At 52.5% G+C, this 15,775-nt stretch overlaps 1 protein-coding gene, 1 long non-coding RNA gene, 3 other non-coding genes and 2 pseudogenes across 5 annotated transcripts; all 7 read right to left on the bottom strand.

Moving 5' to 3' along the window:
• Positions 1-1,170: 1,170 nt before the first annotated feature.
• Positions 1,171-6,867, bottom strand: LOC116982776. The gene is made up of 3 exons (XR_004414535.1): positions 6,857-6,867; positions 3,375-3,378; positions 1,171-1,254 (listed from the first exon to the last, which is right to left on the bottom strand). It is a non-coding gene; the product is annotated as an uncharacterized LOC116982776 (long non-coding RNA).
• Positions 3,106-3,275, bottom strand: LOC116983739. The gene has a single exon (XR_004414796.1). It is a non-coding gene; the product is annotated as a U1 spliceosomal RNA (small nuclear RNA).
• On the bottom strand, positions 6,265-6,700 carry LOC116982770 (60S ribosomal protein L35-like). The gene has a single exon (XM_033036192.1). The coding sequence runs from the start codon at positions 6,670-6,672 to the stop codon at positions 6,301-6,303; it is 372 nt and encodes a 123-aa protein (XP_032892083.1). The 5' UTR covers positions 6,673-6,700; the 3' UTR covers positions 6,265-6,300.
• On the bottom strand, positions 6,860-6,975 carry LOC116983346 (annotated as a pseudogene).
• Positions 6,976-9,797: 2,822 nt separating this feature from the next.
• On the bottom strand, positions 9,798-9,978 carry LOC116983741 (annotated as a pseudogene).
• A 4,028-nt stretch (positions 9,979-14,006) lies between these two features.
• Positions 14,007-14,194, bottom strand: LOC116983383. The gene has a single exon (XR_004414678.1). It is a non-coding gene; the product is annotated as a U2 spliceosomal RNA (small nuclear RNA).
• A 117-nt stretch (positions 14,195-14,311) lies between these two features.
• On the bottom strand, positions 14,312-14,475 carry LOC116983861. The gene has a single exon (XR_004414830.1). It is a non-coding gene; the product is annotated as a U1 spliceosomal RNA (small nuclear RNA).
• Between the last annotated feature and the right edge of the window lie 1,300 nt (positions 14,476-15,775).

Raw genomic sequence — 15,775 nt, 5'->3', positions numbered from 1 at the left:
CTGCACTGCTCCCGATGTCCTGGGGCTGGAGCCCCTCAGCCACTGCTCTGCTCTCGATCTCCTGGGGGATGCTTGGCGTGGCCTTTCTCTTTTCCTCCTGTTTTCTTCCTTTACCTCCCTCGTTGGGACTTCACAGTCACCTCATCCTCCGACGAGGAGAGGTTGCTGCCTTCTGTCAGGGAGAGAGATCTTTTTTTGGGGTTATTTTTGGACTTACCAGCCCCTTCCGGCCTCTGCTCTTTGGGCTGAACCCTCTGGTGTTTTTTATACATCACCATCATCCATTTCTCCTGCTGTTCCCCCTCCTCCATCAACTCTCCCTCCTGGGCAAGGTGCTGGGGGTCTCCTTCTGGCGCTTGGGGGCTCGAGGTGGTCGGGCTGTCCTCATCCCTGTTCCCCCTTTCTGCTGGGGTCTTGGCAGTGGTGGGGAGTGTCTCGCCCACCCTGGGGGTGCCGGCAGCAGCCCCTGTTGTCGCATGTGCATAGGTGTAGGCTCTTTTAGGGCAAGGCCTGTAAAGGTGGCCTGCCTCCCCGCACAGGTTGCAGTTCTTGCTGGCCTGACAGTCCTTTGTCTCATGGCCCTCCGTCTTGCAGACAACTGCAGTGCATTGGGCCATCACATCCCCAGGCTTGGTGCATTTCCTGCACAGCCTGGGTTGCCCCACGTAGCTCATGTATCCTCGGTTTCCTCCAATCGCGAAAACCTCCGATGCTCCGTCTTTGTCCACCCTCAGCTTTACCTTCACTTGCCGCTTGCTCGTCCAAATCCCATGCAGGTCCTTCACGTCCATGCAGCTCCCTGTTCCTTCGACGTAGCGAGCAAGGAAGGTGACGACATCCACTACGGGCACATGTGGGTTGAACATGTGCACCGTGATCATCCTTTCCTTCTGGTTGGGGATGGTGAAGAGCAGCTGTACTTTCAACAGCGACAGCAGAGCTTCATTCCCCTTCTCCCAGAAGTCTTCCATCAACTTTTGCCATCCCGTCGGATACAGGATACAGGTTCTGGAGGCAGTAGATGTCGTTGGCCTCAAATTTGCAGGCCTCTAGCAAGACCTTCTTCACGAACAGGTCTCGTGAGAAGGGAACCCCCTTGCTGAGGTCCTTAATGCTGATTCTCAGGGTATTGCGGATACCCTGTACTCACGCTCGTTGCTGCTGCCATTGTCACTGAATCCGCTCCGCAATCCACGGCCCTTGTCCCCAATGGACCGCCAGAACTGTTCTAATAAGAACAGATAGTCTCTTTTACTCGTCCTGAGAGAACCTTCTTGGTGATCAAGGTCTCTTCCCTGACGGACATCTCGCTCTGCTGGGTGCTGAACAGCGCTCGGGGAGACCAAAGGGCGTCTTTCACCAAGTTGATGACCTTCCAGCAGCACTGGATGTCAGTCTCTGTATGTGTCCCTGGGAACAGTCCGTAAATCACAGAGTCCTTTGTGACGTAGCTGTTTGGGATAAAGCATGCCAGGGACCCTTGCAGACTTCTCCAGACTCTTTTTGCAAAACCACACTCTGCGAAGAGGTGGGCAACCGTCTCCTCTCCACAGCAGCCGTCCCGCGTTGGTGAGTTCTGGCGATGAGGCATTTTGCCAGACATTCTGCTCCGGGAACCATGCCACTGGATCCATCAAGTCCTTTCGCTGTAGTCCCTGCAGGACCTTCCCTGCTGACCACTGCCCAATGGACATGTGGTCAAAGGTGTTGGTCCGGAAGAACCTTTCCATAAACGACAGATGGGGCGGCAGTGTTCAGCTGACTGGCACATTGCGTGGCATCTGCGCCAGGCCCATCCTTCGCAACACCGGGGACAGGTAGAACCTCAGCAGGTAGTGACACTTGGTGCCCACGTGCCTTAGCTCTACACTCTGCCTGATGCAGCCACACACGAAGGTGGCCATCAGGGTGAGGGCGACGTTGAGCACGCATTTACCCCGTTGTCTGCTGACTTGTACATTGTGGCCCTTCGCACCCGGTCTATCCTCGACCCCCAGATGAACTGGAAGACGGCCTGGGTGATCCCTGTGGCGTAGGACGGAGAAACTGGCCACACTTGCGCCAAGTACAGCAGCCCCGAGAACACCACACACCTGTGGACCAAATTTCTTCCAATTATGGAGAGGAAGCATTGCCTCCACAGCTCCAGCTTCTTCCCCACCTTGGCTATCCGCTCCAGCCAATTCTTGTTACACGCCTCAGCCCCCCCGAACCGGATCCCCAGCACCTTCAAGAAGTCAGGCTTGATGGTGAAGGGGACGGAAGTTCAATCGGGCCAGTTGCCAAAGAGCATGGCCTCGCTCTTCCTGCGGTTCACCCTGGCTCCCGTGGCCGACTCAAACTGGTTGCAGATACTAATCAGTCTGCGGACCGACCTTGGATCCGAGCAGAAGACGGCGACATCGTCCATGTACAGAGAGGTTTTGACTTGAATGCCCCCACTGCCTGGCAATGTCACTCCCCTTATGCTTGCATCCTTCCTGATGGACTCGGCAAAAGGTTCAATACAGCAGACAAACAAGACAGGAGAGAGAGGGCAACCCTGCCTGACACCAGACCTTACAGGGAAACTGTCTGATTCCCACCCATTGATTTAGACTGCACTACGGATATTGGTGTAGAGCAGTTTGATCCAATTTCGGATTCCCTCCCCAAAACCCAATTTGGAGAGAACGTCCCTCATGTACGTGTGCAATATCCTGTCGAAGGCCTTCTCCTGGTCCAAGCTGACTAGGCAGGCATCCACCCATCTGTCCTGCACGTAGGCGATGGTATCTCTCAGCAGCGCTAGGCTGTCTGAGATTTTCCTGCCAGGTACAGCACGGGTTTGGTCCGGGTGGATCACCTGTCCCAGAGCAGACTTGACCCGGTTGGCGATGGCCTTAGACAGGATCATGTAATCTACATTCAACAATGTTATGGATCTTTGCTTCTTGCACAGCTGCAGTTCGCCCGAATGGAATCGGAGTGTGCGGCACTGTAAGGCAGCAACTCTATGGCAACCAAAGATTATAGAGGAGCGCCTCTATACTCTTTGACGGCAACACCAGTAATCCTCCATCATATATGAGGTTTGTGTGCATTAACTCTATTTTTCATTTTTAAATCGGGAGAGCGCGAACGCAGTCCCCCACTACCACAAATTTTGCAGTCGAGTATCCCGCATTTGGGGACATCGCAGGTGTCAGCACACCCGAAGTGCAATGGGATAGCCTCGTCCTGGGAGAACCTTTTTTTTTTTTTTTCAAAATAGACTTTATTCAATTGATAAATATACACAATTCATGAACCATTCGAACAAAAAATTCATCCGACATTTTCGGAGACTATACAAATTTTTTCAGTACAATATTTTTACATTTGTCAAATTCCACCAAACTGTCCCCCACCCGTGCCACTCTGTGGCCCCTGTCCAAGTAATAAATATATACAATGTGTACACAGTGCGAAAATTCCATCTGACATTTTCGTCGGCTATACAGATTGTTCAATACCGTTTATAAGTTTTAAAATTCCACAAAAATGTCACCCACCCGTGCCACTCATGTGGCCCCCTGACGTGGGATACCTTCCCTTAATTTAATTTGAGGGGCGTCTCCACCATACCGTGCCCCCCATGTCCAGCAGCGGAAGGACCCTAGACTGTGGCCCTCCCCCACCGAGCCTTGGCGTTGGCTGCACCAAGCTTCAGCGAGTCCCTTAGCACGTACTCCTGCAGTCTGCAGTGGGCCAGTCGGCAACATTCCCTGACGGACATCTCGCTCTGCTGGGTGGTTAGCAACACTCGGGCAGACCAAAGAGCATCTTTCACTGAGTTGATGGCCCTCCAGCAGCACTCGATGTCAGCCTCTGAATGTGTCCCTGGGAACAGTCCGTAAATCACAGAGTCCTCTGTGACGGAGCTGTTCGGGATAAATCGTTCCAGGGACCCTTGCATACTTCTCCAGACTCTTTTTGCAAATCCACACTCTGCAAAGAGGTGGGCAACAATCTCCTCTCCATAGCAGCCGTCACGAGGGCAGCGTGCGCTGGTAGTGAGGTTCCGGCGGTGCAGGAAGGATCTAACTGGGAGGGCTCCCCTCACCGCCAGCCAAGCCAGGTCTTAGTGCTTGTTGGTCAGTTCTGGCGATGAGGCATTTTGCCAGACAAGCTGGGCAGTCTGCTCTGGGAACCACGCCACCGGACCCATCGAGTCCTTTCCCTGCAGTGCCTGCAGGACATTTCGTGCTGACCACTACCCGATGGACTTGTGGTCAAAGGTGTTGGTCCGGAAGAACCTTTCCACAGACGACAGATGGGGTGGCAATGTCCAGCTGACTGGTACATTGCGTGGCATCTGCACCAGGCCCATCCTTCGCAACACCGGGAACAGGTAGAACCTCAGCAGGTAGTGACACTTAGTGCCCATGTGCCTTGGCTCTACACTCCGCCTGATGCAGCCACACACAAAGGTGGCCATCAGGGTGAGGGCGACGTTGGGCATGCTTTTACCCCCGTTGTCTGCCGACTTGTACATTGTGGCCCCTCGCACCCGGTCCATCCTCGACCCCCAAATGAACTGGAAGACGGCCCGGGTGATCCCTGTGGCGTAGGAGGGAGGGACAGGCCACACTTGTGCCAAGTACAGCAGCCCCGAGAGCACCTCACACCTGATGACCAAATTTTTACCGGTTATGGAGAGGGAGCGTTGCCTCCACAGCTCCAGCTTCTTCCCCACCTTGGCTATCCACTCCAGCCAATTCTTGTTACTCGCCTCAGCCCCCCCGAACCAGATCCCCAGCACCTTCAAGAAGTCAGGCTTGATGGTGAAAGGGACGGAAGATCGGTCAGGCCAGTTGCCAAAGAGCATGGCCTCGCTCTTCCTGCGGTTCACCCTGGCTCCCGTGGCCGACTCAAACTGGTCGCAGACGCTGATCAATCTGCGGACCGAACTTGGATCCGAGCAGAAGACGGCGACATCATCCATGTACAGGGAGGTTTTGACTTGAATGCCCCCACTGCCTGGCAATGTCACTCCTCTTATGCTCGCATCCTTCCTGATGGACTCGGCAAAAGGTTCAATACAGCAGACAAACAAGACAGGAGAGAGAGGGCAATCCTGCCTGACTCCAGACCTTACAGGGAAACTGTCTGATTCCCACCCCTTGACTTTGACTTTGTCCCTTACCATCTGGACGCCCGCAGCAACGGCTGTGGAGGGTGGTGGTCCCGACCACGGGGGGAAATGGAGGAGGACTGGCCAAGTTCTGTGCCTTCCACCACAGTGATGAATGCTGTGGTGGATGTTTGTGTAAATTTTTTATTGTGGTTGTGTTCTTTATTACTGTACCGCTGCTGGCAACCCAAATTCCACCGACCTTGGTTGTGTGGCAATTAAATTATATCTAATCTAATCTATCTAATTGATTTGGACTGCACTACGGATATTGGTGTAGAGCAGTTTGATACAATTTCGGATTCCCTCCCCAAAACCCATTTTGGAGAGCACGTCCCTCATGTACGTGTGCGATATCCTGTCGAAGGCCTTCTCCTGGTCCAGGCTGACTAGGCAGGCATTCACCCGTCTGTCCTGCACGTAGGCGATGGTATCTCTCGGCAGCGCTAGGCTGTCTGAGATTTTCCTGCCAGGTACAGCACAGGTTTGGTCCGGGTGGATCACCCGTCCCAGAGCAGACTTGACCCGGTTGGCGATGGCCTTAGACAGGATCTTGTAATCTACATTCAGCAATGTTATGGGTCTCCAATTCTTTATATCCTTCATCTCCCCCTTCTGCTTGTAGATTAGGGTGATGCTGCTCTTCCTCATGGAGTCTGACATGCTGCCGGCTAGAAGCATGTCGTTGTACACTTCCAGCAGGTCCGGGCCCACCCAGTCCCACAGAGCCGAATACAACTCGGCCGGTAAGCCATCGCTTCCGGGAGTTTTACTCGAGTCAAAGGAGCGGATGGAGCCATTCAGCTCCTCTAGGGTCAGTGGTTGGTCCAGACTCTCCTGCTTGCTGTCCTCCAAGACCTCCGTGATAGAGGACAGGAAGTTCTGGGAGGCGGTGCTGTCTGTGGCCTTTCTGTCATACAATTCCGTGTAAAAGGATTTGCAGATCCTCAGCATGTCTGTCTGCGAGGATGCTACCGAGCCGTCCCCCTCCCTAAGGCTGTAGATTCAGAGGTAAAGAGCCGAACGTGCCGGTCCTTCACCTCTCTAAGTTCCTCCCTCACATCCACCTCCCTCGACGTGTCCTGGGAGAACCTTTTTTTTTTTTTTTCCTTTTCTTAAATTTAATGAGATCTGTGTGTGAACATTTAAGCTTTCACAGCGTATTTGCGCATGGGGTACAGACGCTCTTTCCTCTGCAGTTTCGTCGTCTTCAAACTCTCCTCGTTCTTATTTAGTCGCTGGCGCATGGCTCGGGTCCTCTTGGTCCGCAGATCCAACGGCTTGTACTTCTTGCCTTTGTAGAATTTTCTCAAGTTCTCCTTCTGTGTCTGATTAATGACGGTAAGGACTCTGGCAATGGACTTGCGCACGACACGGATCTTGGAAAGCTTTGACGCAGCTCCTCCTGTTACCTTGGCAACACGGAGCTGGTACAGTTCCACTTTGAGATCATCCAGCTGCTTGAGGAGCTCCTCCTTCTTTTTGCCTCGCAGATCTCGTGCCTTGATCTTTGCCATGGTCCTGGGCCGAGCGGCAGAACAGGTCTCGTGAGAAGGGAACCCCCTTGCTGAGGTCCTTTACACTAATCCTCAGGATATTGCGGATACCCTGTCCTCCCCCTCCAATTGCAGCTGCCATTGCTACGATTCTACACCGCAATCTGAGCTCTTTTCCTTAATCGACCGCCAAGACTGTTCTAACAAGAACAGATAGCCCCTTTCACTGTTCTAATAAGAACAGATGTTCTCTTTTACCCCTGACGCTCGTCCTGATAAGAACAGATACTACACTTGATCTTAGCCAAAAGGCCGAGAAGCTTTACCTTCACTTGCCGCTTGCTCGTCCAAATCCCATGCAGGTCCTTCACGTCCACCCAGCTCCCTGTTCCTTCGACGTAGCGAGCAAGGAAGGTGAGGACATCCACTACGGGCACATGTGGGATGAACATGTGGAGGGTGAGAGCGGCTGCACTTTCAGAAACGAAAGCGGAGCTTCATTCCCGTTCTCTCGGAAGTCTTCCATCAACGTTTGCCATCCCGTTGGATACTTGAAGGTAATATCAAATTGGTTACAGCCACACGACAACCAAAATTCATTTTGTGAACACAAACTTTTTAAAAAGGCGAGGCAAACAATTGGGCAGCAGCCATCCAACAACCAATATTCATTTTGTGAACACAAACTTTTTTAAAAGGCGAGGCAAGCAATTGGGCAGCAGCCACCCAACAACCAACATTCATTTTGTGAACAAAAATCTTTTTAAAAGGCAAGGCAAACAATTGGACAGCAGCCACCCGACAACCAAAATTCATTTTGTGAACACAAACTTGTTAAAAAGGCGAGGCAAACAATTGCCAACTGTTGCAACGATTTTAAATGCCAAGGCGAGGCAAACAATTGGGCTGCAGCCACCTGACAATCGAAATTCATTTTGTGAACACAAACTTGTTAAATAGGCGAGGCAAACAATTGGGCAGCAGCCACCCGCCAACGAAAATTCATTTTGTGAAAACAAACTTTTTTAAAAGGTGAGGCAAACAATTGGGCAGCCGCCACCCGACAATCAAAATTCATTTTGTGAATACAAACTTGTTAAAAAGGCGAGGCAAACAATTGGGCGGCAGCCACCTTACAGCCGCATCGAGGGGACTCACCGTGGAGTTGACATGCGTTCAGTGTTATTTGCAGCTCAGAGAGCCATGACCCTATCGCTTCCTGGGTCTGGCAGAGACTGAGTGAGGGATTGCACTTCCGGATTTTATGGTCCCTCCCCCCTGCCGCCAGCGGGGGCAGCAGAGAGAATGGGAACATTAATATCTCTCTGATTTTTCATCGATGAGAAAAATCCTCCAGTCCCGGAAGGCGGAGGGTGGCTCTGAGCAAGGTGGACAAAAATGACGGCCGTAGATGGTGGCGTTTTCTCGGAATCGCAGCACAGTGGGCCAAAAGCGGTCAAGATCAGACTTTTAGTAATATAGATATCTACGGGGTTATAATATATAAATATAGGCAAATATATTTGCCTTTATGGCTTATGTACATCATGAGAACGGCTCATGTACATCATGAGTTGCTTTAAATCAAAGTTGCTTCTGATCCATGAGGATCTTTGAAATCTATTATCTCTATCTTGCCACTCACACACAGAAGCACACACACACACCGTTCCCCCACAACACTGATTAAACCAAAGATCATAGAATACATATGGTCCAGAGACCTTTCATTGCGCATTGTCGCTCATTTTATAAGCAGTTTTCCTTTTTTTTTTAAAGCACCTTATTTATTATAAACAAAGATCCTTATTGGTCTAAGATAGACCAAGATAAATTCCTGCAAAATCCAATGGACTGACGTGGATTAAACTGCGAGAAGCATAACCAAAGATCTTAGAGCAGAGCAAGATGGGTTACTCTCGCGCAAACGTGTAGTACGCTCATGGGCGGATTCATGGGTGATTATAGGACCCATTTTAGCGACCAGTCCCCGCCATCTTGTTCCGCCATCTTGCTTCCGGTCAAAGATCGGATCTTTGTTTCCGCAGCGGGGAGAGGGAGTGTGGGGCCCGGGGCAGCGGGGAGAGGGAGTGCGCGGCCCGGGGCAGCGGGGAGAGGGAGTGAGCGGCCCGGGGAGAGGGAGTGAGCGGCCCGGGGCAGCGGGGAGAAGTGAGTGCGCGGCCCGGGGCAGCAGGGAGAGGGGGTGCGCAGCCCGGGGAGAGGGAGTGTGCGGCCCGGGGAGAGGGGGTGCGCTGCCCGGGGCAGCGGGGAGAGGGAGTGCGCAGCCCGGGGCAGCGGGGAGAGGGGCATAGGAGGGGGGGAGACATTGTAGTGTGGGGGCAGGCGAAGGAGTGCCGGGGAGGGGGGGGGGGGAAGAGTTGAGGGGTGGGATAAGGCCTATTGTGTGTGAAGTTGCGGGGAGGTTTACAATGTTTCTTATTTAATGTCCCTTGTCTAGTCTGAAATAAAGTTCATCATTGGATCAGAAGACATATAATTGTGTGTGTTATATGATTATATACATTTATATCACATTCATGTATGTGTGTTTATAAACATTTTATTCTTTAACAAGAATTAACAGAATTATGAACTAACAGAATTATGAATCTAACCCTATATCACACACAAAAACTTCCCCCGCAATGTCAATTACCCTGCGAGTCGGGTCGGGTCGGTTCTGGTTACTACAAAATCAACTCAAACACTGCTTGTGAGCCATTTAAAAAGAAATGATTTAAAAAACATTAAAAAAGACAATTACCAGAGTCAAATTTTATTCTTGACAAGAAGTATGAACTGACAGAATTATGAATCTAACCCTATATCACACACACAAACTGTTGCCCTGCAACATTGATTACATTGCGAGTCGGGTCGGGTCAGGTAGGCTCCGGTTACTAAAATGGGCGGGGAAAAATGCCCAGGATCCCCTCCGTAGCATACTACACGTCAGCCCATTGTATTTCGCAGGAGTGGCCTATCTTGCTCTGGTCTAAGATCTTTGGGCATAACGGAGTCTTATTCCTAAAGTGGCGGAAGTACCATTACGTGCCACACGTTAGTCCATTGGATTTCGTAGGAGTGGCCTATCTTGCTCCTCTAGTATCTTTGGTGCACAGTAACTCTATTTTTCATTTGTAAATCAGGGGAGAGCGCGAACGCAGTCCCCCACTACCACAAATGTTGCAGTCGAGTATCCCGCATTTGGGGACATCGCAGGCATCAGCACACCCGAAGTGCAATGGGATAGCCTCGTCCTGGGAGAACCTTTTTTTAAAAAAAAATTTTAAATTTCAAAATATACTTTATTCAATTGGTAAATATATACAATTCCTGAACCATTCAAACAAAATTCATCCGACATTTTCGGAGACTATACAAATTTTTTCCAGTACAATTTTTTTACATTTGTCAAATTTCACCAAACAGTCCCCCACCAGTGATACTCTGTGGCCCCTGTCCAAGTAATAAATATATACAATGTGTACACAGTGCGAAAATTTCCATCTGACATTTCAAGTTCCACAAAAAATGTCCCCCACCCGTGCCACTCATGTGGCCCCCTGGCGTGGGATACCTTCCCTTAATTTAATTTGAGGGGCGTCTCCACCATACCGTGCCCCCCATGTCCAGCAGCGGAAGGACCCTAGACTGTGGCCCTCCCCCACCGAGCCTTGGCGTTGGCTGCACCAAGCTTCAGCGAGTCCCTTAGCACGTACTCCTGCAGTCTGCAGTGGGCCAGTCGGCAACATTCCCTGACGGACATCTCGCTCTGCTGGGTGGTGAGCAACGCTCGGGCAGACCAAAGAGCGTCTTTCACCGAGTTGATGACCCTCCAGCAGCACTCGATGTAAGCCTCTGAATGTGTCCCTGGGAACAGTCCGTAAATCACAGAGTCCTCTGTGACGGAGCTGTTCGGGATAAATCGTTCCAGGGACCCTTTCATACCTCTCCAGACTCGTTTTGCAAATCCACACTCTGCAAGGAGGTGGGCAACCGTCTCCTCTCCATACCAACCGTCCCGGGGGCAGCGTGCGTTGGTAGTGAGGTTCCGACGGTGCAGGAAGGATCTAACTGAGAGGGCTCCCCTCACCGCCAGCCAAGCCAGGTCTTGGTGCTTGTTGGTCAGTTCTGGCGATGAGGCATTTTGCCAGACAAGCTGGGCAGTCTGCTCTGGGAACCACGCCACCAGATCCATCGAGTTCTTTCCCTGCAGTGCCTGCAGGACATTCCGTGCTGACCACTGCCCGATGGACTTGTGGTCAAAGGTGTTGGTCCGGAAGAACCTTTCAACAGACGACAGATGGGGCGGCAATGTCCAGCTGACTGGCACATTGCGTGGCATCTGCGCCAGGCCCATCCTTCGCAACACCGGGGACAGGTAGAACCTCAGCAGGTAGTGACATTTAGTGCCCACGTGCCTTGGCTCTACACTCCGCCTGATGCAGCCACTCACAAAGGTGGCCATCAGGATGAGGGCGACGTTGGGCACGCATTTACCCCCGTTGTCTGCCGACTTGTACATTGTGACCCGTCGCACCCGGTCCATCCTCGACCCCCAGATGAACTGGAAGACGGCCCGGGTGATCCCCGTGGCGTAGGAGGGAGGGACAGGCCACACTTGTGCCAAGTACAGCAGACCCGACAGCACCTCACACCTGATGACCAAATTTTTCCCGGTTATGGAGAGGGAGCGTTGCCTCCACCGCTCCAGCTTCCTCCCCACCTTGGCTATCCGCTCCAGCCAATTTGTGTTACTCGACTCAGCCCCCCCGAACCAGATCCCCAGCACCTTCAAGAAGTCAGGCTTGATGGTGAAGGGGATGGAAGATCGGTCGGGCCAGTTGCCAAAGAGCATGGCCTCGCTCTTCCTGCGGTTCACCCTGGCTCCCGTGGCCAACTCAAACTGGTCACAGGTGCTAATCAATCTGCGGACCGACCTTGGATCCGAGCAGAAGACGGCGACATCGTCCATGTACAGGGAGGTCTTGACCTGAATGCCCCCACTGCCTGGCAATGTCACTCCTCTTATGCTCGCATCCTTCCTGATGGACTTGGCAAAAGGTTCAATACAGCAGACAAACAAGACAGGAGAGAGAGGGCAACCCTGAAGGCGTCGTGCAGATTTGCGTCTTTTACCGTTTCCATCAGGAACTTGGACGTGCTGTCCAGTCTGTTGTCGGCACTGCCGGATCGTCCAGCCGCATCAATGATGCAGTTGAAGTCACCGGCCAGAACGAGCTGCCGGGACGTGGCCAACAGCACTGGGAGCTGCTGGAGAACGGCCTGCCGCTCGCTCCGCACGGGTGGGGCATACACATTAATCAGCCGGAGCGGAGAACCACGGTACATAACATCCACCACGAGGAGACGCCCCGCAACCACGTCCCTGACCTCAGTGATGGCGAAGTTCCCTCCCCACAGCAAGTTCCCCAGGCCGGAAGCACGACAATCATTTCCCCCCGACCACACCGACAGTCCGTGGGGCCACCATCGCGACCACCTCTGATAGCAGCGGAGGTGTGGCAACCCGCACTCCTGTAGAAAAGTCACATCTGCCTTGACCTTGGCCAGGTACTGTAAGGCATTTACACATCGCGCAGTGCTCTTCACACTGCGCACGTTTAAAGATGCCAGTTTGAGCTCCATTGTCCTTTAGGGTCACTGGCCATTTTCCTGTTCCCTCATGCCCACCGCTTCGGTGAATTGCCTCACCTTTCCTGGGCTCAGGTACCCGGCCTCCTCAACGGGTTGGGTTTCCCGTGTCGTAACCCGAGGTGTCGTTGGGGGGGGGCTGCTCGTTTTACCCCCTTCAGGGTGCGCCGGTGACAGGCTTACTGCTCCCGGAAACTCGGAGCTGAGGCCCTTTGGCCGCTGCTCTGCTCCCGGTTGCCCGGAGCTGGGGCCCATCGGCCACTACGATCCTCCCGGTTGCCCGGAGCTGGGGCCCATCGGCCGCTACAATGCTCCCGGTTGCCCTGAGCTGGGGCCCAACTGCCACTGCACTGCTGTCGATGCCCTGGGGCCCAACGGCCACTGCACTGCTGCCGATGCCCTGGGGCTGGAGCCCCTCGACCGCTGCACTGCTCCTGATGCCCTGGGGCTGGAGCCCCTCGACCGCTGCTCTGCTCCCGATGTCCTGGGGCTGGAGCCCCTCGACCGCTGTTCTGCTCCCGATGTCCTGGGGCTGGAGCCCCTCGACCGCTGCTCTGCTCTCGGTCTCCTGGTGCAGGTGTACAATCGGCCTGGACCTTCTCCTTTCCTCCCCGGTTTTCTTGTGGGGTTACCCGTTCGCCTCATCCTCCGACGAGGAAAGGTTGCTGCCTTCTGTCAGGGAGAGAGAACGTTTTTTGGGGGGTTTTTGGGGCTTGCCATCCCCTTCTGGCCTCTGCTCCGTGTGCTGACCCTTCTGGTGTTTTTTATACTTCACCGTCGTCCAAATCTGCTCTCCCCCCTCCTCCATCGACTCTCTCTCCTGGGCTTGGTGCTGGAGTTCTCCTGGCACTTGGGGGCTCGAGGTGGTTGGGCTGTCCTCATCCCTGTTTCCCCTTTCTGCTGGGGACTTGGCAGTGGTAGTGGGTGTCTCACCTACCATGGGGGTGCTGGAATCCGCCCCTCTTGTTGCCTGTGCGTATGTACAGGCTCTTTTTGGGCAGGCCCTGTAAAGGTGGCCTCCCTCCCCGCACAGGTTGCAGTTCTTGCTGGCCTGACAGTCTTTTGTCTCGTGGCCCTCCGTTTTGCAGTTTTTGCAGACCACTGCAGTGCATTGGGCCACCACATGCCCAGGCTTGTTACATCTTCTGCATACTCTGGGCTGCCCCACGTAACTTAAATAGCCTCGGTTTCCTCCAATTGCGAACACCGAGGGAGGGTGGAGGAGAGCTCCTTCCTTGTCCACCCTCAGCTTTACCTTGACCTGCCGCTTGCTCGTCCAAATCCCATGCAGATCCTTCACGTCCACGCTGTTCCCTGCTCCGTCGGCGTAGCGAGCAAGGAAGGTGAGGACATCCACTACGGGCACATGTGGGTTGAACATATGCACCGTGATCGTCCTTTCTTTTTGGTTTGGGAGGGTGAAGAGTGGCTGCACCTTCAGCAACGACAGCGGAGCTTCATTCCCATTCTCCTGGAAATCCTTTATCAGCTTTTGCCATCCTGTCGGAAGCACAAAGGTAACGTCGAAGTAACCGTTACCCGGGAAGTCCTGGAGGCAGTAGATATCCCTGGGCTCGAACTTGCAGGTCTCCAGCAAGACCTTCTTTACAAAAGTATCTCGACTGAAGGGCATCCCCTCGCTGAGATCCTTGACACTAATCCTGAGAGTATTGCGGATACCCTGTCCTCTAGCTCCCATTGCAGCTGCCATTGCTACGATTTTTTTAAATCGCAATCTGCAGCTCTTGTCCTTAATGGACCACCAGGACTGTTCTAACAAGAACAGATAGCCCCTTTCCCTGTTCTAACAAGAACATACGCTCTCTTTTACCACTGATAAGAACAGATACTACACTTGATCTTAGCCAAAAGGCCGAGAAGTCGAGAAGTGGCGGAAGTACCATTACGTGCCACACATCAGTCCATTGGATTTCGTAGGAGTGGTCTATCTTGCTCCTCTAGTATCTTTGGTGCACAGTAACTCTATTTTTCATTTGTAAATCAGGGGAGAGCGCGAACGCAGTCCCCCACTACCACAAATTTTGCAGTCGAGTATCCCGCATTTGGGGACATCGCAGGCGTCAGCACACCCGAAGTGCAATGGGATAGCCTCGTCCTGGGAGAACCACCTTGGTGATCATGGTGTCTCCCCTGCCAGGTAAGTATGCTAGAATACCGTCGCTCTCTCCGAACCAACCTCTATCATTACTCTTTCAAGTCGGCACGAGCCAAAAATGTAACACGTTATATTGCACTTGATTGCCGAAAACAGAAAAAAGGACATATTTTCGCCTTTCATTTCTCGTTTTGCCTCTGATCTTTTTCATGTTTGCCCGCTTTTCCCTGCTGCTCACTTCATTTGCATTTCTTCCTTTAAAGGAAGCAGCCTTTGCCGAATTGCCGCCGACTTGCAGTTACTGAGCATCACCTCTGGGTGGCAGTCTGCTCCACCGCCGACGTTTCATTCACCGAATTTGGAGTAACAAATGCTGGAGTAACAACTTAGCTGGTCAGGCATCTTCTCTGGAGGGAAGGAATAGGCGACGTTTCGGGTCGAGACCCTTCTTCAGACAGAGTTAGGGGAAAGGGAAACGAGAAATGTAGACAAATGTCTATACGTAGAACAAATGAATGAAAGATTCGCAAAAGCAGGAGGAATCATAGAGAAGGTGCAGCGAGAGAGGGTGTTGCAGAATTCTCGTCGTATAGAGGAGGATGTCACTGCAAATCCAATCCATCGCTCATGGCCGCTCCGTGCCTCGGTACCCCACCAGGACACACAGAACCAAGGCCCTTAATGCCACCAGTTATGCAAGGTCACAGTGAGTCTGAAGAAGGGTCTCGACCCGAAACGTCGCCAATTCCTTCTCTCCAGAGATGCTGCCTCAACCGCTGAATTACTTCAGCATTTTGTGTCTACATGCAAGGTCACAGACTGTGCAACAGGTCTCATCCTGGAATAACATGGAACTGCATATTATTAGTAGAAACAAAGAACTTCAGATAAAATGTGTAAGAAGAAACTTGCACGTTAGACTGAGGTTCACGTGCACCTCCTCTGACCTCATCCAGTGTTCTTGATTTGTACGGGTGTTATTGATTAGTACGAGTGTCAGGGGTTATGGGGATAAGGCAGGTGAATAGGGTTAGGAGGGAGAGATAAATCAGCCACGATTGAATCATTGAATGGCGAAGTAGAGTTGTGTAAGAAGGAACTGCAGATGCTGGTTTAAACCGAAGATAGACACAAAATGCTGGAGTAACTCAGCAGGTCAGGCAGCATCTCTGGTGAAATGGAATAGGTGGCATTTCGGGTCAAGACCCTTCATCCAACTGAGAGTCGGGAAAGGGGAAACTAGAGGTATGGGAAGGTGCAGAACCGAGCAGAGCCTGCATCGATGACTCCGGAAATGTGGAGCCCCTGATGGACTGGGGACGCGGTGATAACGAAGGAATACAAATGGTT

Source organism: Amblyraja radiata, chromosome 1 (assembly GCF_010909765.2).
Source record: "Amblyraja radiata isolate CabotCenter1 chromosome 1, sAmbRad1.1.pri, whole genome shotgun sequence".
Classification (NCBI taxonomy): Eukaryota; Metazoa; Chordata; class Chondrichthyes; order Rajiformes; family Rajidae; genus Amblyraja; species Amblyraja radiata.
This window is presented reverse-complemented; position numbering and strand designations above follow the sequence as displayed.

Bases quoted from the DNA above. Each gene is read 5' to 3' on its own strand.
- LOC116982770 (XM_033036192.1), bottom strand. From the start codon at position 6,672: ATGGCAAAGATCAAGGCACGAGATCTGCGAGGCAAAAAGAAGGAGGAG.